Source organism: Portunus trituberculatus, chromosome 17 (genome assembly GCF_017591435.1).
Source record: "Portunus trituberculatus isolate SZX2019 chromosome 17, ASM1759143v1, whole genome shotgun sequence".
Taxonomy (NCBI): Eukaryota; Metazoa; Arthropoda; class Malacostraca; order Decapoda; family Portunidae; genus Portunus; species Portunus trituberculatus.
Window position 1 is genome coordinate 93,675 of NC_059271.1, and position 25,146 is coordinate 118,820.

General features: G+C 38.3%; 1 protein-coding gene across 1 annotated transcript; it reads right to left on the reverse strand.

The window, feature by feature from the left end:
- Positions 1 to 625: 625 nt before the first annotated feature.
- Positions 626 to 24,181, reverse strand: LOC123505023 (condensin complex subunit 2-like). The gene is made up of 14 exons (XM_045256035.1): positions 24,035 to 24,181; positions 9,513 to 9,670; positions 9,088 to 9,273; positions 8,234 to 8,326; positions 7,829 to 8,008; positions 7,491 to 7,649; positions 6,049 to 6,157; positions 5,040 to 5,249; positions 4,523 to 4,746; positions 4,112 to 4,311; positions 3,785 to 3,902; positions 3,220 to 3,372; positions 2,762 to 2,880; positions 626 to 2,646 (listed from the first exon to the last, which is right to left on the reverse strand). The coding sequence occupies exons 2-14, from the start codon at positions 9,660 to 9,662 to the stop codon at positions 2,421 to 2,423; spliced, it is 2,127 nt and encodes a 708-aa protein (XP_045111970.1). The 5' UTR covers positions 9,663 to 9,670; positions 24,035 to 24,181; the 3' UTR covers positions 626 to 2,420.
- Between the last annotated feature and the right edge of the window lie 965 nt (positions 24,182 to 25,146).

Below are 25,146 nucleotides of genomic sequence, written 5' to 3' on the forward strand. Positions count from 1 at the left end.
GTGCTTATCTAATCTGTTTTTAAATATTGTCAAACTAGTGCTATTTACAACCGTCTCTGGCAATGCATTCCAGAAGTCTACCACCCTATGACTAAAGAAATATTTTCTTATATCTAACCTGCAGCCTTGCTTTCTAAGTGATGCTTCTATTGCTACAACTATCTACCATGAAATCAACAGCTTTACTGCTGTAGTACTATGAACTTGTCAGCAGCTAATAATTACAAGATATCTGGCGATTGATTATAACATGTGCAACTCCTCCTCAAGAGTGGAAGTCTCTAACAATACCATTTATTTTCAAATAGTCTCATAATTTGGAAAGAATTACGTAGTGTTCTGAGGAAAGGAGGCGCCATATCTTCACGATAGTGAGTGAGCGTTTTTTTTTTTCTTCTTCTTGATGCAAGGGATCTAAAAAGTGTCACTGCAAGAAGTAAATGCGTTCAAAAGAATAAAACTTCAGAAAAAAAATAAATAAATAAGCATATAAAAAGAAGCGTTCCAATGTGGAATGGGTCACAAAAATTACAAATTCTTTCCCATTGCCATTCCCTTCTTAGAGTTAGCCCTACACAGAACATGCCTTGAGAAAAATATGTAAGGAATAAAACAAACACATCTCTACTACTAGAGTTCTCATATTGCTAAAATTTACATGATTATGTCGAAATATATAATTTTTACTATACTCTGATAAATATATTGTTGCAATCTATAGTTCCAGTTGGAAGAAAAAAAAGAAAAGAATAAAAAAAAAAAAAAATTATTTAAGCACTCCATCAACACATCACCTTTCACTTCAGTCAGGTTCATAGCACTGCACATGGAGGGGGGAGGGGGAGAGGATGGCCTGACTGCTCATTTCACAGCCAAGGTGGAAGAATACTGTCTTATTTTCCCTGCATGCCACAAAGGGTAACCTAAAATGGGAACTTGGGATCCTTCTTTATCTTCAGCCTTTCAATTAAAAAGATGAAGTTTAGTCTAGGCAGCTCTCTCTTGCCAGCACTGTCAATACTGTACAAGTAGATGTTTTCAATGTTGAATGCAGGCAACATTAAAGATCACCATAACAGACAACTCTTAGTGCTTGAATTTGAAATAACTTGAATTTGCCATTAGAATTAACGACAATGTTTCGAGTGTGCCACACTTCTTTTAAAAGATTGAAGAACTCTGAATTAAAGCATAATACATTCTTAGTGCATATAACTTCTCAATACTTCATGAACACATATCGCCTGCATGTGGTGTGCTAACACATGAAACCATATTGTTAACATATCTGGGACACATTTTGGTGATATTTGCATACATACACTTATGGTCCACATAAAAATAGTTGCACTAAAAACTATCTTTAGTTCTTAATAACTGTTCTCAACATTTTTTACCATGCCAAAAACATATGACCATGAATTGGCAAAATTTCTTCCAAGCACAAGACAGACAAAAAATATGTTTGTTTCAAAAGATCCTTTGTATAAGTGAAAAACAAGTGCACAAAAATCTTATACAGAAGTTATGACAATGGTTTAATGATCAAATTAATTTCTAGTAAGAATTTAACTAACATGGTTCCTTTGCATAGCTGAGATCTATTCCTGTTCAGCAAGTCATCACAAAGGTAATAAAAGTAATATTCATGTTAAATAAATAATACAACAAAAAGCTATAAAATCCTGCAGCTGTGAATGTCCACAAAAGAATGCATTCATATTTCTCTAGGATACAAAACCATACAGTTGGGAGGGACAGTGACAAAAATTGCATATTTCTATTAAAGTAAAGACTAAAATTTTGATGCCTGACCAATGTATGACTACACTTTTGTTATGACAAGACTCACGTACCCCTGTGTATAGATGGACAGCTGAACTGTCTCAATGCAGGCACTGACCAAAATTTAAAGTGGTGTGCAGGCCAATGAAGTACTGGTCTGTGACAGTAACAATTCAAGGACTACAGCAGACACACTGTACACTGTACAGACATGTACAGTATTATGGTGACACTTCACAACTGTTGCTGTATGCTTCACCTAGCTGGGATCAACTCGGACCCCTAAGTCATACTGAGTTACAACTAGCATGGCTGAAATGCTGTTATAATATGTAACAAGTAAATAAGCTTGATGGCAGAAGTTCATATCCAAGAAGACATTCCTCAAAGAAATATTGGTTGTTTTGAATTTTCATTTGATATCCTAAAAGTGAAACAAAAATTATCTAGTCTTTGATAATGCAAATATAATTATCTAAATTCTATTAGAGAGTGGAATGAAGACCAGTGGTGAGGCAGAGCAATGGTGTACAGTGCCAACATCTGAGTAAATTGGCAGTGACCATTCTTAAATTATTGCATACATATCCACATCAGGTACATCAAGATAGTTAAGAGTCACCATCCACATTTGTTCATCCTTGCATGATTGTGAAGTTTGTCAAGTTACCTTTATCCACTAATTTTAAGTTGTGTTCATTAGCTAAATGTAATAGACCAATGAACACAAGAGGCACTGAAATGTTCCCAGACATCGAAGCAGATAATCTCTGAGGAAGATCTTTGTACATATTTGAGAACTCAATGTCACAGTTAGAATCCATCTTGTCTTTTTTGTTGTTCTCAGCTTGGTTCTCAGATCTGGAAAAGAAAAGAAAAAAAAAAAAAAAAAAAAAAAATCAAATACATAAAATTAATAAAATAACTAAAAGCAGTAAAAAATTATTCACCCAAAATGATAGATTAGCACACTTACTGTCTGCAATTCTCCTTTTCAGTCAATGGATCGGATAGCATATCCCATATTGCTGTTTTCAACTTCTTTATGTCAACTTTCTTTGCAGTTCGAGCATAACCAATGTTGACTTTTTCAACCTGTAATAATAATGATAATAATAATAATAATAATAATAATAATAATAAAAATAATAATGATAATGATAATGATGATGATGATAATAATAATAATAATAATAATAATAATAATAATAATAATAATAATAATAATAACAAGAATAACAACAAAATAATAATAATAATAATAATAATAATAATAATAATAATAATAATAATAATAATAAGAAGAAGAAGAAGAAGAAGAAATACATATACCCACACAAATGAATGGCCATTTAAAAATTATATTTTTTAGCTGCACCAAACTGTTATACTCTATGCTCTCCACTAACTATAAATAATCAGTGCATTACTAACCTTGTCTGGTGCTGCAACCAAGTTGCCAAGAAAATCTGAAGCTTTGATTTCCAAGTCATTTGTGGGTTGAGAGCCAACAGCAGTTTCACTGAAGATATCTGTCATATCATAGCCTTGTGTGGAACTGTCACCATAGCAACTGACATTGTCATCCTGTGAAAAATAAAGTGCTTTAATACAAACTTCAATATATATTTTTTCCCTTTTTTATCTCTTGCAAGAAGTGTGTGACCCTACCCAACACAGTAGCTGAACAGCTACTGAGGTGATACACACTGTTGCCTGTTCCTCAGAGTGTAGAAAGTTGTCAGTTAAGTGTTTCAAATGCACCGGAACATCTTGCCTTCTCAGGAAGGTAGTTGTTAGCCTCCTCCACATACCGTGGAAGGAAATGGTGTCAGCCCCATGGCTTTGAGACTTTCCTTGCATGCTGTTTTTCTAGTGGTTTGTTATTTGATCACTTAAAAGTGGACACTCACATCACTACAATACTAAATCATCTCCCTCTAAATTTAGATTCATGTATGTATTGCATTGTGAAGTGCAGAATAAATTCATGTCATACCTGAGCACAGAAGTTTTCTCGGTCATTCTGGTTGTCATAATTATATTCATTAATACTTTCATCCACAGCAGCTGCTTTTCTTTGTCTCTGTATTACAACAGAAGAACGTCCAAACAACCTGAAGATATGAATGGTAAACGTATATATATATGGCATACTAAGATTACATAATTCTACTTTTTTTAAACTTCACTGGGGCACTGGACTGCCTCCAAGATAATTTTGTAAAGTAACCATAACTACTTACTAATAAATAAATTGGTCAACATCACTGATAATAAATCAGGAAGAAAGGGATTTTTGGAAAAGTGATTAGCAGATACAAACTTGAAGAAATTTCTGGCTTCATAATGTAGATCAACAGGCATGGTGGTCTTTTCCTTGGTCCACATCTTGAGGGTGGTTTGGGATAGCTTGGTCATCTTTCTACCCACAGCAAACAACTTACTAATGCTATTTTCATCATCTCTATATGTCAGTTTTATTAGCTCTTTTTTTCTTTTCTTGTCACTTTTGGTCTCACGAGTCTTGCTGAAAGAAATTTGTACACTCAGCATGTTTATTTATTCATTTTTTTTTTATCTTAGAATGTGTCACACATAATAACAATTTTCAATCCATAATCATTCAGTATATAAATTTTCAGAAAGTACAATCAAATGACCAGATAAAGCATTATCTGCCAATATTTTTTGAGTGGAAAAAAAAAATTAAATATATAGAAAATGTGTATAATGCAGGGCACAACTTACTTTTTGATAATGGTCTTATTTTCCAGTGTGTGGGGCCTGCCCAGGCACACATGCGGTGGCTGTCAAAGTAGGAGTATTCGGAAGGTATGGTGGCCAGGTGATCCTTGAGGTGGATGGCCTCCATGAGTGGTGGAGGCATCTTCTGACACCCTCCCTGGCCCACTGTTATCACTGTGTCGCCCTCATCGCCGCCTATTCCATCATCATCATCTGGTAATTGTAAACATTGAATTACGGATTTGTACAGAAGTGTCCTGCATAAGGCAGGAATCAATAAGATAGATACAGCAGGTCCTAATTAATATACAAAATGTGTTAAAAAGTTAAAGAAGTGAAACAAAATTAGTGTGTACAACTATTGAAGAAAAAGTCTGCAATTTTTTTTCCCGGCTTCATGCTTACACATCTATTTCAATTCAAAAATTATTCTTAATCTTTCCTTGCATTCCTTTTATTTGCAAAGTGCCAGCTATCTTGTTTAGGAAAGAACCAACGCTGCTTACTGTAGTTATTATCAAAATCCATGTCATCACAAATTGGCTCTGGCACTGCATTCACATCAAACTTGTGCTCATCTGCAGTGTCGGGATCCTCCTCCTCATCACCGCTGGCCCACAGCCTTGACAGGTCACAGAAAGAGGCGTCATCGCCCACCTTCCATGAGGTGAACTCAAATGGTGCAAAGGTTGGACACAATGTCTTCCCCTTCATATCTACAAAATAAAAGAATCAATCAATCAATCAAATAATAAGTAATCAATTAGATAAATACATACATGATAATTAAAATTGCAAATTCTACTGCAAAAACAAAAAAAGATAAAAAAATCATCAATATAACAATCAAGTTTTTGTTAGTCACAACACCTAACCCTCCGTTATCACGCCCTCCCGTTATTGCGTTTAGGCGTTATCGTGCACTTATGAAAATCTGTAAAATTAAGTTTTAGCACATCTGAAAAGTCATTATCGCACACCCGCAGTAATAGTAGTACTACCAATATCCCAACAACACACTGACGAATGTTTGGGTGGGGGAGGAGGAGGAAGAGGTGGAAGGGGAGAAAGATGATGATCATGAGGAGGAGGAGGAGGAGCCAGCAGCCAATCATCGCTGTGTATTCACATCAAGTGATTTGAATAAGGGAGCTGATTGGTTGTGGCCACCACCACCACCACCATCCCTCAGTCTCACACGTGTATTCTGTTGTTCAGAGCTGTTTTTTTAAGGAAAATTTTTGGGTTTCCAATTTATTCTTCACTTCCATTATCGTATTTTCCACTATCGCGCGTTTTTTTTAGGCACCAATTTCGCGCGATAACAGAGGGTTAGGTGTACATGTATAGTAAAAAACACAATAGGAATTCACTCTACACAACCAAGAGAATTGGAAATTATGTTAATTCATTTGTTCAAACCAATCCACAGGACAAGAAACTAAGCAAAACATAACAATACAGTAAATAAATGAATAATAACAATAAAAGATAATAAAAGTAACAGACTGTTACCTGCAATGCAGGGCACCGACACAAGTGGACTCTTGACTTGTTCCTCCTTCACTTTCCCAGAGTTGAGAAGCACAGTCTCAGAATCCAACACAAGAGAACATGAATCATCCTTGGTAAAAAAAGAAAAGAATGTGTTAAAATGACACCCATCTACACAAACAAGACATTCATTAACATCTAATTACCTTATCATATGTATTCAAAACAAAAACATAAATTTGATGAATGCATTCTAATAGGAAATATACAAAATGCATTCTTACCCTTTCCAGCTCATGTTAAGTTGCCTCAGAGAAAGAATCACAGTAGAAAACAGATTATAATGATTAATCAAATGATACATTAATATTTCCTAAATATCAGAAACTCTGAAATGGATAGACAATATATATCTTTGCCAACAGACTTGTAAGACTGGAGGACCAATCTTTACAAACCACTGAGTGTGAAGGTCAGTTGCAGGGGTGTGGAGTTGGAGTCGGAGTCGAGGAGTTAAGGAGTCGGCTACTTTTGGCCGGAGTCGGAATTGGAGTCAGAGTCGGAGTCGGAGTCGGAGTCGGTAAAAATATGAGCGACTCCGACTCCTTTACGTGATAAATTTTCGAGTAAAGATTCCACTTCATGGAGATTGGAGATTCCTACAAATTGGGAGAAATTGACTTTGTGGAGGATGTGTCCAATCAAGCACTACATATAAAGATAATTTTTATTAATTTATGATAATTATATAATCGTCAAGTACACTTTTATGGATTGACTCGAAAATATATAAGTGTTGATTCTCTTAACTTTCGTCTCTTTTGGGTGTGGCAACTAGCGGGCTTTTTGCTTAATCTTTTCCCTTGGCCACCATCCCTGATGTAAAAAAAAATAGACTATATCATTGTACTGTAAAAAAAAAAAAAAAAAAAAGTCGGAGTCGGAATCGCAACCTTCAAATTTCCTGGAGTTGGAGTCGGAGTTGGAGTCGGAGTCGCAACATTTAAATTTACTGGAGTCGGAGTCGGACTTTTAAAAATCCGACTCCACACCCCTGGTCAGTTGTGCAGTACACCTAATCACACAATAGTCTCAATAATATAAAATCATACTTGGAACATGACCATCCATGTCAAAATCTTCATAAATGAACTAATCCTTGAAAATCTGCAATAAACTAAAGTGCATCATATTCAAATGCTATATAATGTCATTCAAATATTGATTACATCTAATGATTACCAATGGTTATGTTCAACAAATGCACACCAATATCAACCACATATTGATCAGAAGACTCATCATTGCCCACTATGTACTTTGGAAACCACAACACAACTTTCCACAAAGTGATGAAGGCTGCACAAACCACCTGTTGTCACCTTCCTGATGTGTCCTGTACGATGTACTTACAATCAAACACCAACACATTACTTCCTAAAAGAAAATATGTAAACACTTACCAGAAACTGGAGTGATGTAAGGAAGGGACCACACTTTGACCGTCCCTCATCAAACTGAGCTGCCATCTTCTTGAACAGAGGGTCAACTTGAAAATCCAAGTCAAATCCCTTTACATTAATGTTCTTCATGTTAGACTCAATGATGACCTTTTTCCTTTTCTGAAAGAATATTCTGCATAACACACAAGCAACACAACTATCAAGCACAAGAAATCACACATCTGTGTAGAAACAGACAGATCAGTGGAGTCTGGAGCTGCCACTGTGATGGATACAACTAAGCACGTCTAAACAAAACTCATGACCAATATGATACACTAAAACAATGCAATTCTTACTTTTTTCTTCTTTTCCTTCCTTTCACCATCATCTTGACAATCCATCTCCTCCCCCCCGTCCTTGCTCTTCTCCCCCTTGGAGCGGCCCAGTCCCCCGGCCATCTTGAGTGCATCCGTGTGCACGCTGTCCACCCGATAGGCATAGATCTTGGCACTGGCATCCAGGGTGCAGCTGGCAACCTGCAGTGACAAATCATGTCATTTCTCTGAGGAAAGATTTTCTTATTCTTTACTCATCTTTTACCCTCAGTGTATAGGAAATGGTTAGATGTTTTTTTCCTTTAAATAAAATTAATACTACTGAATTAATTCAGAAGGCAAGAGACTCATGAATCAGATATCCTTCATGTTTGTCATTTTGTACAGTATTAATCTTACTTCACTACACTGCACTAAGTAACTCACTTGAAAGTTCTCCATTTCTGAGTCTCTTCTGTGAAGCATCTCCGACATGTAATCAATGAGCTGAAGCTTGAAGGCATTGTTGACATTAATTTTCTGAGGAAAAAGAATCATGTTGTTAGCCAAGCCACATTTCACGTAACAATATCTATTTAATACATGCATCTTAATACATGCAAGTCCACTAGAACACCAAGAAATAACATGAGAATAATATACATGAGCAGTTGGTTTGGCACCACTTCCTCTCTCTTTTATGTCACTCCACTCCTATATCCTTCACACCAATTATGTTAGAATACCTTTTATCTAGTCTAGGCAATACTTGAGAATTGGAGGATCATCTAAACCAGTGCTTCTTAACCTTCTTACTACCACGCCCTTTCTAGGAGTTAGTCCCTCCCTTCACGCCTCCCTTGCATCCATGAATACAATTCCCTCTCATATTAAAAAAAAAAAAAAAAAAAAAAAAAAAAAAAAAAAAAGATACTTTTGTATTTTCATGAACTTCTCATTACTTGACCATGCTCTCATTAAGAGAATGACAAATATAATTAGAGAAATTCCTGCTTTTTCCCAAGGACTCATGTTCTTGGAAATTTCTGAACTCCATGTGGGGAAGCATTCCCCAGATTAAGAAGCAGTGATCTAAACTTTCCATCAGAGATAACATAAATAGTAGTCTATTATCATAATACTACTTGCCAAACTCTTTATCCCTATGTGTAAAACAGTATAATATAAACAACAGACACTTTGTTAATAAAATTGTACAACACATTTTACACATGAACAATGTTTTGCTGACTTGTCTGCAGCTTATATGTGCAAGTGAAGTCAGTCAATTGCAAACTTACATTTTCTGTTGAGAGTTGAATGCACTTTGAATAATGTTCTGTCAGCTGCTGGTTGGTGAGTCCTGACACTATGCTGACAGACTTGCGGTGGTCGGAAGTGGCTGCTGTAGGGGAGAAGGTTTTGGACTGTATCTGCTGCTGGAGGCGGTTGAGCTGTCTCTGTTTCTTCTCTTGCTCATCATTATTCTGTTAACAGGAAAACATACAACTGAAGGAGGGAATTTCTCTCCATTATAGCAAAGAAAATGATGAATCAAACAAGGAATGGCAGGAAAAGCATTAACTATAAAACAACTATAACAGCAGTAATTCTAATTGGCATAAAAAAATAACATAATTTTCATATAAGCAGGAAACAAAGACAATTTAAATTTAGAGCGGTGGAAGTGGTGATAACATTACTCAACAGTATCTAGCCAGCTCACCTCTGGCACATCAAGGAAGACATTTTCACTTAATGTGGAAGTGTCAGCCATAGACTGCCTCCTGGAGATGGGGCTGTCGGGGCCCAGAATGCTCAGCCTCTTGCTGGGGGACAAGGGAAAGTTTGACGACAACCTGCTGCTCCGTTTCATTTTGATGTCTGTGGAAAGGATCCCATATTTCTTCATGTATGAGTCAATTTCAAGATAGGTCAACTTCTAATTTCTGGGAAGGAAACTAGCAATTTATGATATACTTTGTATATATATAGGTCAACCACCTACACACACACACAAAGATATATATATATATATATATATATATATATATATATATATATATATATATATATATATATATATATACAGGCAACCCCTGTTTAATGAAGGTTCACACAACGAAATTTCGCTACAACGAAGGTTTCGTTTTATTACCAACTGCTCGTTTAACGAACACCAAACTCGCTTTAACGAAGTTTTATCCAGGTAATTTTTTCCAAATTTGAAAGCCCCACCGTATCATGCAAGCTGACAGGCTTTTGAATACACCAGGAGCTGCTGGTACTAAGGCCTGCCTCAGGAGAAATCCTGAGACACCTGCAGAATAAAGATCAAGATCAAGCCTCTCGTGGACAACACAGGCGCTGCCGATACAAAAGCCTGACTCAGAAGAAATTCTGTGTCACCTGTAACATCAAGATCAAGATCAAGATCACGCACACCACTCACTCACTCACGAAACCCCAACAGGACAAGGCCATGCAGATGGAGAGAATGAGTGAGCAGCAGCAGCAAAGAAGAGGACCGACCAAGAAGATGCTAGTGAAGAAGTCTCCAATCTGCATCGTTGGGGACAGTATGATAAAAAATACTGATGCCCCCCTCAGGAGCAAGGTGAGTGGAGCCTCACAGGAGTGCCTGAGGGGAGCCAAGATCCAGGAGATCAAGAAGAAGGTAATTGAGAAGACTCAGACAGTAGAAAACGGCCTGCTGGTGATCCAGGGCGGCGGCAACGACCTGGAGAGGGTCGGCGAAGAAGAGACAGTGAAGGAGGTGGTGGAGGCAGTGAAGGCTGCTGAAGCCAAGAAGATGTGTGTGGCAGTGGTGGGTGTGATGTGTCGGCCATGAGAGGGAGAGAGGTACGAGCAGCTGAGGTGGAGGACAAATGCCAAGATCCAGGAAGAAGTGCTGAAGCTGAAGCTGGACTGGTTGAGGAAGAAGATGGGCAACGTCAGCTTCATCGACCTGGACCCCATCTTGAGGGAAGGCATGGACTTCTTGCCGGATGGGGTGCACCTCAATGAGACCAGCAACAAGAGGATGTGCGGACGGCTGCGTGAGTGGGTGCGCGCAAGGTCTACGGTGTGTGTAGATGCGGCCTGAATGAGGAATGAATGTGCACTGAAGCAAGGAAGAGAGGACAACAAACAGGCAAGGTCATGTATGAAATTTGGTTGTTTGAATGTAAGAGGATGGGGCATTGGTAAATTTCAGGATGTATGCAGAGTTGAATGAATGGAGTCTAGATGTGGTAGGTATTACTGAGACTCACCTACAGGATGTGGTGCAGATAGAGGGTAATGAGTTTGTGATGTTAGGAAAAGGATGCAAGAAACAGGAGAAGCTAGGAGGTATAGCCCTGCTCCACAGGAAGGTGAGGAATCTGAGAGTGGAAGAGCTGGACGTAGGAGACAGTGCTGAGAGTGAGGACGTGTTAGCTGTTCGAGTGGAGGGTAGGAATGAGAGTGGCTATGCTGAGAGGATAGTTGTAGTGATAGTGTATATGACAGTGGAAGGCAATAGAGCAGTTAGGGAGAATAGTAGAAAATACAATGTTTTGAAAAAGATTGCAAGAGATTATGCTGGAGAGAGAGTGATTGTTATGGAAGCATGAATGCTCACGTAGGTATGTTAGGTGAGCAAATGAATAGGAATGGTGAGATGCTGGATGAGTTTGTGAATGAGATGAACTTCGAGAATCTGAATGAGACCCTGGCTGAAGGACGAGTGACTTGGTGTGCGAGGAACCAGGAGTCTGCAATTGACTACATGCTAGTGAATGGGAGAATGCGTGAAATTGTTGACCGCATGTGGATAGATGAAGATGGGATGATTGACATAGTCTCAGACCATAACATGCTGGTGCTAGAATGTAAGTTGAATGGAAGAGATGGAACAAATGCCAAGGTCAAGAGGAAAAAGTGGAGGTTGAGAGATGCAGGATGGGAAAATTTCCAGGTGGACTTGAGCGAGAGAAGATGGGAGGATGAGAGCCTGAATGGTGTGGATGAACTGAATGACAGATTTGTAGAGAATGTGAAGAATGCAGCAGCCAGTCAGATAGGGTATGTAAGAACAAGTGCTAGAAAGCATAAAAGTAGGCCGTGGTGGAATGATGAGATTAGAGATGCTAGGAAGGAAAGGAAGAGACTGAATAGGGTGTGCAGACAGTTAAGAAAGAGGAGACATGAGAGTGAGGAGGCTGAAAGTGAGTACCTGAATGCATGGACAGCGTATGTGAGTCAGCAGCGAGTGACGAAGCGAAAGATAATGAATGCTAAAGTTAAATGTGAGAAAAGTGTGATTCAGTCCCTTAGAGAGAAAGGTGTGGAAGGTGGTCGTGAATGGTACAGATTCCTGAGGGGTGAGGGGATGCCTGACAGTGAGAATGTGGAGAGCCTGAAGGTGAATGGGGCAGTGGTGACTGATAAGGAAGAAATGAGAAGGGCAATAAAAGAGTTTTGGGAAGAGATTGGAGGTGTAGGTGAGGTCTTTGATGTGGGTGAAGGGCGTGTGACACTGGAGAGAAAGGATGCAGATGAGTTGAATGAAAGGATCAGCAGGGAGGAGGTGGAGAAATGTGTGAAGAAGCAGAAGAATGGGAAGGCAGCAGGGCCGGATGAGATACCTTATGAATTGTACAAAAATGGAGGAGAGGTTGTGATTGATAGGATGACTGAGTTGTTTAACCAGGTGTGGGAGGAGGAGAGAGTGCCGAGAATGTGGAATGAATGCAGGGTGACCTTGCTGCATAAGGGAGGGTACAAGAGTAAGAATGAGTTGAAAACTACAGGCCGATTGCGTTAGTTAACACAGTAGGAAAAGTGTTCAGTGCAGTTTTGAATGAAAGATTGTGTAAATGGATTGAGAGAGATGGAGTGTTAGGTGAAGAGCAGAATGGGTTCCGTGTGGACAGGAGAGCTGAAGACAATATGTTTGTGGTGAATGAATTGATTGAGAGAAAGAAGAAAGATGGTAGCAAGTTATACTTAGGTTTTCTAGACATAGAGAAAGCATATGATAGGGTGAACAGAGAAATGCTAGGTAGAGTGCTAGAAAAGATTGGGTTAAGTGCAAAGATAGTTAACATAGTGCGAAGTATGTATGTGGATACAAGAGCTAAGTATAAACTAGGAGATGTAGAGACAGACTGGGTGAAGAGTGAAAGAGGAGTTAGGCAGGGTTGCATATTATCACCAACCCTCTTTAGCTTATATACAGAGGAACTGGCTGCTAGATTGAGGAGAATGAATGCAGGTGTAAATGTGGGGAATGATAAGATATGTGTGCTCTTGTATGCAGATGATGTTGTTGTTATGAGTGAGTCGGCAGAAGAGCTTCAGAGTTTGCTTGATGTTGTAGATGGGTATGGAAGAGACTTTGGAGTGAGGTTTAGCAGTGAAAAGAGCAAGGTAATGGTTGTGAATGGGTCAGAGGATGAGAGGAACTCAGTGTGGAGACTAGGTGAGAACGAGATGCAACAGACAGATGAATACAAGTACCTGGGGATGTGGATGAGTCCGGTTGGCTGCGTGAAGACAAAGAATGAGAAGATAAGCATGGTGAGTCAGTGGGTAGGTCGGCTAGGAAGTGCAGCAAGGATGAGAGCGAGTAAATATGACGTGCTGCGAGAAGTTTGGAAGAGCGTGGCTGTTCCGAGCATCATGTATGGTATGGATGTGATTGCATGGAATGAAAGTGAACTAGAAAAGTTAGAAATAGGGCAGAATAGAGTTGCAAGAATGGCACTTAATGCACCTAGATATGCAGCAGTAGAGGCCCTTAGGGAGACATGGGTTGGAGCACTTTTAGAGAAAGGTATGTAAAAGCGACCCTACGGTATAAGGCTAGGTTAGAGCGAATGAATGATGCTAGAATAGTGAGAAAAGTGTTTCTGTGGAATGTCAGGAGTAGCAAGTGGGGGAAAAAGTGTGTCAGGATGGTGGTGAAGAGTGGTCTAATAGCTAGTTGGGCTTTTCAGCAGGTAGAAGGAAGGCACTTAGAGAAGGACTGGAGTATGATAGTTAGAAATGGAGAGGGTAGAGAATGGGGTGTAAGGAAGTGGAGGAGTGAGATAGACAGAGTAGTGAAAGGTGTGGGACTGAGTGACTGGAAGAATAGGATTGAGCAAAAGAGTACCTTGGAATGGTATAGAGAGAAAGAGGCCCCAATGTATGAAAAGTGGTATAATGGAAGCCTGGGTGGGGATCTTCTCTTCCGAGCTAGGGCACAGTGCATGGATGTGAATGCAAGGAATTATAGATGGTCTGAGTCCTGCAGCAAAGTGTGCCAGATGTGTGACATGGGAGAGGATGAGACGGTGGAGCATGTGGTGCTGGAGTGTGTGAAGTATGCCAGAGACAGGTATGAGATGATGCAAGTGGTGCTGAAGGAGCTGGGGCATGACAGAGTGGAGATGACAGGAAGGGAATGGATGGTGGTGCTGCTGGGACTCTGTGGGGAGACGAATGGAAGGATGATTGAGGCTGTGAAAGAGTTCCTGGAGAGAATGTGGCATGCTAGATGCAGGAACTAGTGGTGTGAAAGATGATGATTGTCCTCTTTGTTGTTTGTGTTTTTTTTCGTATTTTCCTTACAGGCGCTGCCGATACAAAGGCCTGACGCAGAAGAAATTCTTGCGTCACCTGTAACATCAACATCAAGATCAAGATCTCCCCAGTCAAAACATAACAGCGTCATCAGCAGCTCATCTTCCCTAGTTCAACTTACCACCAAAACACCCTGCAATGTGACCTAACATTCCTAAGAAGACCAGGAAGTGTCTTACTCTCGAAGTGAAGCTGGGTATTATTCACAGACAAGAGAGAGGCCAGAAAACTAATAACATTGCTTGCCACCATCTTGACTACTGTCTACTATTTTCAAGTCAGCAGACTCTATTAAGAAGGCTGGTGAGACCGCATCTTCCTTGAAAGCTAAAAGAACCACCTGAACTCGTGACTCTACAATGGATAAAATGGAAAGCCTTGTGGAAATGTGGTACATAAGTTTTGTATGCGGTACCATGATGCGCACTTTGTTTACATTCCGCAGGTTGTCGGTTAGTGTATTTCCTCCCGTTTCACTCTCCCTCCCTTCATAAAGTTAAGATCATCAACATTATAAAGTTATGTACATGCATACATTAGTGTACCTTATAATGACTTAAATTAAACTATCTAAATGTTTAACTTCATAATTTTTACTTTCATTAAACCTTTTACTGTACTATGATGCACTCTCGCTTTGCTTACTCTCAATGGAAGTTCAAATCAGGGGTTAAACTTGTTAAAATCGGTTCACTTAACGAAGTTTCGCTTAACGAAGTGTTTTTAAGAACGTAACCCCTTCGTTAAACGGGGTTGCCTGTATATATATATATATATATATATATATATATATATATATATATATATATATATATATATACACACACACACATATATATATATATATATATATATATATATATATATATATATTAGAGATGTAATGATAGCAATACCACAACATTTAGCCAATACCAATACTACTGCTAATACTGATAACAGTGCACTAGAAACTAGTCTATAAGATTGTTGCCCACAATCTTACGTGTTTTTTTTAAATTTGACATTATTATTATTATTATTGTTGTTGTTATCATTATTATTATTACTATTATTTTTATTACTAATACTAGTACTTGTGGCTCCACTCTACAATCAGAGATGATCATAGAGTGTAGTGCTTTGCCTGGTGGTGGTTTATGTGGTATTATAACACTTAATAAGGAAAGTCAAGCTGCTGATGAGGGAGTACCATCATCACATAAAGTTTAGGGAAACTGACCAAAATGAATTGACAATTTTTATGTATGTTTTCCATCATACGGTTGGACGTGAGTCTGCTGACCTCTGCTGTAAAACGAGCCCTGATTGGCTTGTAACCATGACCTACTACCCTACCCTCACCCCCTAAAGAGACAAGGGGAAAAGTGATGAGGGGGCAAGGAAAGGAGACAGAGATGTGTGTGTGTGTGTGTGTGTGTGTGTGTGTGTGTGTGTATTTACCTAGTTGTATTTACCTAGTTGTAGTTTTACAGGGCCTGGGCTTTATGCTCGTGTGGTCCCGTCTCCATATCTACACTTATCCAATTTTTCTTTAAAACTATGTACACTCTTTGCTGATACCACTTCCTCACTCAAACTGTTCCAAGTCTCAACACATCTTTGCGGAAACTAAATTTTTAACATCTCTCAGACATCGTCCCTTCCTTAGTTTCTTACTATGCGATCTTGTGCTTCTAAAGTCATATTCTTCTCTCAGGATCAGTTTCTCATTATCCACTTCATCCATTCCGTTAATCAATTTATAAACTTGTATCAGATCCCTCTCTCTTCTCTGCTCCAAGGTTGGTAGATCCATTGCCTTTAGTCTCTCCTCATATGCCATCCCTTTAAATTCTGGAACCATTCTTGTAGCCATTTTTGTAGTCTCTCTAATTTTCTTATGTGTTTCTTTTATGGGGAGTCCACACAACTCCTGCATATTCCAATCTAGGTCTTATTTTAGTACTTATCAATTTCTTCATCATTTCCTTGTCCATATAGTGAAATGCTACTCCAATATTCCTTAGCAAATTATACGTCTCTCTGAAAATTCTATCAATATGGCTAACCGGTTGATTATTTTCTTCCATTGTCACTCCCAAGTCCTTTTCCTTTTTTACTTTTTCTAGTTCTACTCCATCTCCCATCTTATAGATTCCCACTGGTCGTCTTTCACTTTTTCCCATTTCCATGACATGGCTTTTGTCCACATTGAATTCCATCTCCCATTTTTTGCTCCATTTCCAGATCTTGTTTAAGTCTTCCTGTAGTATTTCACAATCCTCTTTTGTTTAATGACTCTGCACAGTTTCGCATCGTCCGCAAACAGATTTATGTAGCTGTTCACTCCTCTGGCATGTCATTTATATATACGAGAAAAAGTATTGGTGCCAATACTGACCCCTGTGGCACTCCGCTGTCTACTGTTCTCCACTTGGACTTCATATCTTTAACTATCGTCCTTATTTCTCTCCCCCTTAAGTAATTCTTCATCCATCTCAATGTGCTTCCTTTTAAGCCACCCTTCTCCTCTAACTTCCATAGTAATCTTTCATGTGGCACTTTATCAAAAGCCTTTTTTAGATCTAAATAAATACAGTCAACCCATCCTCTCTCTCTTGTACTTTATCAACTATTCTAGAGTAGAAACTCAATAAATTTGTCACACATGACCGACCTTTTCTAAAACCAAATTGGCTATTTGATAATATTTTGTTGTCTTCAAGAAACTCGATCCATTGCTTCTTTATTACTTTTTCACACATCTTGCATATTACACTAGTTAGTGATACCGGTCTGTAATTTAAAGGTTCTTCCTTCCTTCCGCTCTTATATATGGGAACCACCTCAGCTCTTTTCCACTCCACTGGCACTGTTCCATTTTCTATTGAGCATTTTATGATGTTGTATATTGGACTTGCTAGTTCTTCCCTACATTCTTTCAGTATTCTGCCTGAGACTTCATCCGGTCCCATTGCCTTTTCCTCATCCAATTCCATCATCAACTTTTTTATTTCAAGCTTGGTTACTTTAATCTCTTTCATATAGACAGTCTCTCTATTACCCTGTGGTCTTTCAAATTTGGATTCCTTAGTAAAGACCTCATGAAATTTACTATTTAACAGTTCTGCCATACTTTTGGGTCTTCCACCATTCCGTTTTCTCCTTTTAACCTTTCTATTGTTTCTTTTTGTCTTATTTTTCCATTTATGAATCTGTAGAACAATTTTGGTTGTTCCTTACATTTTTCGACAATGTCCTTTTCATAGTTCTTTTCTTCTTCCTTTCTCACCTTAGCATATTCATTTCTTGCTGTTTTGAAGTTTTCCTTATTTTCTGGATTTCTGTTTCTTCTCCACCTTTTCCATGCTCCATCTCGTTTCTCCTTTGCCCTAGCACATCTTGCATTAAACCAATCTTTCTTTCCTTCTTCTTTAGGTCTATATTTCGGAACATATTCCCTGACCCCAGTTTTGTATATTTCCAAAAATAAGTTATATTTCTCTTGAACCGTTAATGAGTTTTCCATCTCCTCCCAGTTTACGTTTTAAAATAGTTCTTGAGATTCTCAATATCAGCCTTTCTGTAATTTAATCGGTCTCCTTTGTATGATTCATCTCTATCTTCCTTTCCTTCTTCTATATCCATCTCTAATATTACATGGTCACTCTTTCCCAATGGGCACTTGTATCTTATATCATCGTTAATTGGTATATCCCTTGTAAAACTAGGTCTAATCTTGCCGGCTCATCGTTTCCTCTGAATCTTGTGTTTTCCTTTACTCTTTGGACCATCAAATTATCTATCATTAGGTTCAGGAATCTATCTCCCAGGCATCTTCCCCCATACCACTTTCATAATTTTCCCAGTCTACCTCCTTACAGTTGAAATCTCCTATCAATATCACTTTTCTCCTTTCCTTAATGATTCTTGTAAGACTCCTTATTGTGTCATCTATCATGTCTCTATATTCTTGGTTAGTCCATGAGTTTGTTTTTGGTGGCACATATGTTCCAATGATTGTTAACTCCTTTTTGTTAATATGCATCTTAACATACAGTATTTCTGATTTTCCTTCCCAAACTCCACTTGATTTACCACTATCTCCTTCCTTAACATCATCATGACTCCTCCTCCTCCTTTACCCACTCTGTCTCTCCTCCATATATTATACCTTTTATCTATGTCTATTTTTATTGCCTCATTTAACTTTGTTTCCACCAGGCATACAATATCTGGTTCTTCTTTCTTTATGTAATCTCTTAATTCTAATTTACTAGATAAAATCCCATCTATGTTTGTATACATCATTTTTAATCTCTTGTTCTTATCATTTTTAGTTAAACTTGCTCCATTCTTTTCTCTTCTTTCTCTTTTATATACCATTTCCTTATCCTGTCTCCTATAATTCTCCAAAAATGCCTTCTTCTCCTCCTCTGACCTTTCATTATTTTTTCTCTTGCTTCTGCCACCAGTTCATTGTGTCTCTTCCTTTCCTCCTCGTTTCTATTTTTCTTTATATATATATCTTTGCAACCTTCTGTTTCTCTGAGTTTCGTTTTTCTATATAGTACTTCTTCTGCTGCTGCTTGTGATTTTAGTAATATCTTAATTGGTCTCACTGTTCCTTCTTGATATGGTCCCATTCTATGGATTTCTTCTACTTCCTCTTCTAAGTTCTGTCTATCCTCGTCATTCAGATGTTTTAGTAGGTCTTTTACTGATTTCATTTCGTCTTTTTCCCTTCTTGGTCTATATTTAACATTTTTTCTTTCAGTCCAAAAATAATTACACTCTTCTTTTTTCCGCAATTTCTCTTACTAAATTTTCTTTTTCTTGAGGACTCCTATCATTTTGCTTGTCATATTTTCATCTCTTTCTTTTAACTGTTCTTGAAATACTTCTTGAAATGATTCCTTGTCTTTCTTATCTTGGATTCTCCATGCTTGTACTTCTTTTTAATCACGTCTTGTACTCTTTCTTCTTCTTTGTTAACTAGATCTTTTAGCTTTTCTTTTTCTTTCTCGGCTTTACCGAGTCCTTCTTCCATCAATTTCTTATAGTTCGCTATTTGGACTTTTAATTCTTCATTTTCGGTTCTTAGCCTAGTTTCGTTTTCTTCCACTCTTTTATCCTTTCTTTCAATTTCTGGAGCTCTTTATCCTGTTCTTCATTCTCTTTCATTCCCATACTCTCCTTTATCAATTTATCTAATTTACGTTCGATAGTTAAGACTCTATCAAATAGTGAAGTTTGCGCCGTATCAAAGCCTTCAAATTCTCCTCCTCCCTCACCAACATTGTCATCATCAGCTTTCATTCTTTCTCTTGTCACATACCTGCATTTAGATGGAATATCTTTCTCACTCATTATTATTTAACACTGTATTCATGAAAGGAAAAATGAGTGTGTGTGTGTGTGTGTGTGTGTGTGTGTGTGTGTGTGTGTGTGTGTGTGTGTGTGTGTGTGTGTGTGTGTGTGTGTGTGTGTTAATAGTAATAATCCTCCTCAGGAGGAGGCAGAAGACACGTGCCGAAACGATAATTACTCCCAATGGTGGCTAATAGCTCTGGTTCAGAAAGAGTAATAACAATAACAATAATAACAGAGATGCACCAATGTATCGGTATCGGCAGTATTGACCCATTTAAGGAGTATTGGTATCGCCTTGTTTTCTGCCGATACTACTGATACTGAAAAAGAATATTAAGCCATGTATCTCATTCTGCAAGTTGTTTTGTTAAGCAGAATTTGGATGTTTTATTGCAATAAAAATAAATTGATGATAATGCCAAATTATTTAGTATAATATAGCGTATTGAGTCCATGGTGTGTAGTAATAGAAAATATTTTTTGCTAATGAGTCATCACTGCTACCCTATGTGTACGAGACTGGTCAGTGGTAGTGGACTTGGGGCCCTGCTACATCCTTCACCTCAGCTCAGAGAGAGAGAGAGAGAGAGAGAGAGAGAGAGAGAGAGAGAGAGAGAGAGAGAGAGAGAGAGAGAGAGAGAGAGAGAGAGAGAGAGAGAGAGAGAGAGAGAGAGAGAGAGAGAGAGAGAGAGAGAGAGAGAGTTGTAGAAAGGTAATGAAATGCTGGCTCTAATCCTTCCTTGACTTTCCTACTCCCTTCTCTCCATGGAGGGGTTGACAGCTGCTACCCAATCACAGGTTACCTTTCCAACCTACCTGTGGAAGTGAGTGATGAATGTGTAATGTGAGCCTATTTAGAAAAATGATTACCCTAAACTGTTTGAGATGACTGTACCATAATAAATCAGGCCTTCCTGTCAAGTGACATCTCTACATTTCCATCCCAAAGCCCTACAGTGATTCCAACTGGTACACGTTTAAAATCACCATTTGTGATTAATTCTAGGCACCGTGATTGTTTTGCAGGATAGGTTTGGCAGGCAGAACATGGCATCCACCATCATGCTTGTTTGCTTTGGTAACAATTTTTTCTCTTGATTTCATTACTTTTTATTAATAATAGCAAATCAGAGAATATTAATTTTTGAAGAAAAATAATAAATCAACATGGACTTAAAGTCAGATTTTTAATTTCTTCTTATTACAAAAAACTCATTAGTAGCAGTAAGGAATACCTACTTATTTTCATACCTGACTATCATTTACAGCCGGTTCCTGAATTACTTCTTTTTGGTCCGTTAGGCAGCCAACCAAGCAATTTGTGTCCTGTGCCGTTCCAGAATGCCTTTTTCCATCTGTTTTTTGTCCGCTAGTGGACCAAAGATTGGAACTTTGGTCGAGGCGTTTTGCAAAACATTGGTCAAGTGTCCGGGCGACCAAAGCTACCGCCTTGTATTTTAAATTTCCAAATGTAAAAAGAAGCTAACTGTAATTAAATTTATTTCAGTCTATTTACCATGTCAAATTTTTTTTATGGTACAACAAAGCTTTTCTTATGCTATATTGAGCATACGTTTTAATTTTTGAAGTCTACTGTAGTCGCCTTGTGAGTTCGCGCCAAACATCAACAGCAGCCTAATCGACTCGTCACATCTCTACTACTTCACTGGCTAAATTTGGTAAGTATATGATTAATCTTGTTATTTATATATCATTACATGAATTCTTACTGTGTGCTTCTACTATTAAGAAAGGTAAGTGGACGAATTAAAGGGCAAGAACTATAATATGGAAGGAGTGGAGTAGACTGAAGCCGAGATATCATGTACGTAGCTCATACCCAGGAAAAAAAAAAAAAAAAACGATTAAATAAATGAAAATGATCATGAGGCTGTATATTGAGTATATTTGTAGTTTTAAGTTCAAGGCTATTAAGAGGTGACCGATGAAACAATGGAGGATAGGTATAAACGGTACCTTGATGAGCTTGCAGATAACACTCGATTCTGTGGTGGTCTACACATCAGAAGACATTATTGATGGATTTATTACACATTAGTGAATGGATCCTATTAACGAACCTAATGTAACCTAACCAAGAAAACAATAACCCAGCCAACTTAACCTAACCCACCCAACCTAACCTAACCTAACCAAGGTAACTTAACCAACCTATTTATTGTCATAACTTCTGAAGCATCAATTTGCGATGGAAAATGTCAATATGAAAAAGCGGAAATGTTAGATTGGCAGAAATTAAAACAAACCAAACATATTTTAACCTAACCTCACCTATCCCCACCCAAATCTAACATACCTATGCCCTACAACCATTCAAAATGCAGCTAGGTATTCTTCAGACCATTAAAAACTACACTTTTCAGGTACCATGGCTGCATTAGAAGAAATCATAGATGAAGAAATGTATGAAATGGAAGAATTGCGACAGTGAGGATTCCACGATATATAAGATCTTATGGTGTATAATGTAGGTATTGCAAAGTACAAATAGTATGTAAGAATGAATAAACTTAACCATCTACTTTTAATGCTAATCATTATACCTTGTGTGTGTGTGTGTGTGTGTGTGTGTGTGTGTGTGTGTGTGTGTGTGTGTGTGTGTGTGTGTGTGTGTGTGTGTGTTATCTACTTTTTGAAAATATGATCATAGTGATGAGTCTGGAAAAAAAAAAATAAACTGATTAACAGTGTTATACATATTGCATTGAACTTCTTGGTAATTGTCTCCCAAGCTTCCTGTTTCTTAGCTATCATGGAGTAATTACCACTTTTATCAAGCACGACGTTGAATTGGTTGATAAGATCAACCAACGTGCTTTTCTGATCGCTGGTTAGCGACGTCAACTTTTCTCTTCCTTGAGACATGTTATCAGCTGATCGAACGAAATTGTTTACGTTTTCACCAGGTTTTCACTCACACGCTTACCAACCACAGCTATGCGGGGCTACCAACCATTCCGACGCTTTATATCCTTTTGGTAAGCCAGACAACTAGGTTGGCGAGCGCTCCAAACACAAAAAGCGGTGTGGAACTGTCATAAATAGTTGGTGCGCGAGCCAAACAACATGGTAAGCGTTTTGGTTTGTTGCCGTACCAATACATTCAGGAACCGGCTGTTAGCATCACACAGAAAAACTGTTGTGTAGCTTCCATTTAAGGCCTCCAGAGAAGCAACAACACAGTTCTAAATATACATCAGTATCAAACACAAAATTACTTGCTGATGACTTGGACTTACATCTTAAAATAAGGCCTCAATCTCAATAATTAAGCATACATTGTTTCACCAATTACTGTTGTTGAATCCTGGCACTTGAAGATTAATGCAGACAAAACTAAACTCATGAGCTTTGGCACTAACCTCTGACAGTCTTATCATATTGTTAAAGACAATCCCACTGTGGGGTTCTCTCCAAGGATGCCCAACCAGGTAAGAATCCTTGCTTGCAACACAAAGCATACATACACACATGTAGTACTAACTGCAACTAGCTCTTCAAACTGCAGATGTGACCATCTCCCAGTAATACCATGTTACACAGGTCAAGGTCACAAAAAGGCAGCTTGGGAGGTTAGGTTAGGTAGCCATCTCTCAATATCAACACGTTACATAGATCAATGTCATGAAAAATGGGAGGTGAGGTTAGGTTAAGAAGCTATTTCCCAATATTAACAAGTTACACAGATCAATGTCATGAAAAGACAGCTTGGAAAGTTAGGTTAGGTAGCCATCTCCCAATATAAGCATGTTACACAGACAAATTTCACGAAAAGACAGCTTGGTAAGTTAGGTTAGGTAGCAATCTCCCAATTTAAAAACAAGTTACACAGATCACGGTCACGAAAAGACATTTTGGGCATTTCAAGCGGAGCAGGGCAGCACACATAACATAACATAAATAATAGGATAACAAAGGGCCACCAGGGCCCATCTAGGTTAACCTGTATCAGTCGTACAGCGACCTCATCAGTACTTAGATACACTTACGCTTCCCCTTGTGTACTGGCGTGACACACCATACTTTAGCCTGTCTCTAGGTTAAGTACTTACGGCAAGAGAAGCTTCACCAATACTACTGAGACATGTGTCAGGTGAGGGCAATAACAATTCAGCAATCCTCAAGTCACAAAAGCGCGGGAATTGTCACAACCAAAACAAACTTACATTTTGCTATTCACGCCTCAAACCTAACATTCTACATGCCCATCTCCTCCCTCAAGTTGTCTGTCCTGACCACTCAACCCAAAAATGTTCATACCTGAAGCAATATTGCACCGGAATCCGAGTAATAGTGGAGTTTCCTAGTAATCTTTTGAAAGCAGCTTCGTCGCCCCGCCGTTGTAAGAAATCTCGCCGAGTCTCGGGACGCGCGAGAGCGGCGAGACAACCCAGAAAAGTGGCGAGATGATCATGGTAGGCTGGCTTGATATTATATAAATGATAAAAAACATAAATGATTAATTATTCTTCCATTGCTGCTTAATCTTATGAGGTAGAAAAGAAAATGTAAGGAATTCTACGCTTGTTTTTGTTGGATAAATTAAAGTATATACGTGTTGTGTGAGTGTGGAGTATGGGTGTTCCAAAGGTAGATATATGGTTATGAAGTTTTATGATGTGTGTTGAGTGGAAGCTATGAATTGATATGGGTGTGTGTCATGCTATGCTGTATTGGTTGGTTATGAAGGGCTTAATTATTGAGCATGTGTAACCCAGATAACATTCATCTTTTCATCATTCATTCAACGTTAAATGAATGATGAATGATAGATGGATGTCATCTGGGTGTGAGGTTACCATGTGCACCATACCTAATTAATAATGATTGATTGAATAATTCCATATAGTGATGCAGCAGTTCACGGGCCACATGAAGAGGGTTTTCATTATTATATTATGTTAAAAGATACTTTTCAAGAACAACAAAGTACATAGAGAATCTCTTGATAATTAGACTTGAGGGAAATCTGTTACAAATTGTTTCAGATACACTTGATTTAACATAGTGAGATACGGTAAGCCATTGCTTATGTGCTGCGTGTTGTGCGACATTCATAGTAGGTAGCTAAATGTAGGAGGGGCTGACTAACATGTCGGTGGTGACTTCAGAGGCCGTGGCTATACACAAGTCATGTCAGCATGATGATGATGATTCGAATACCTAAGCGTCGAGGTTCCAACCTATATAAAGGAATTCATATTATCATCATTGTTATTTTCTTTTTCTTTTTTGCCAACTTAGATAGTTGATGTATATTCTTTGTGAAATCTGGCAGAAAGGAGATAAAATCCTTTTATTTACTATATTTTTGTGTTTATCATTCAATAAATGCAGCTGTTTTACTGTTAATATACTATGTTTGCAAGTTC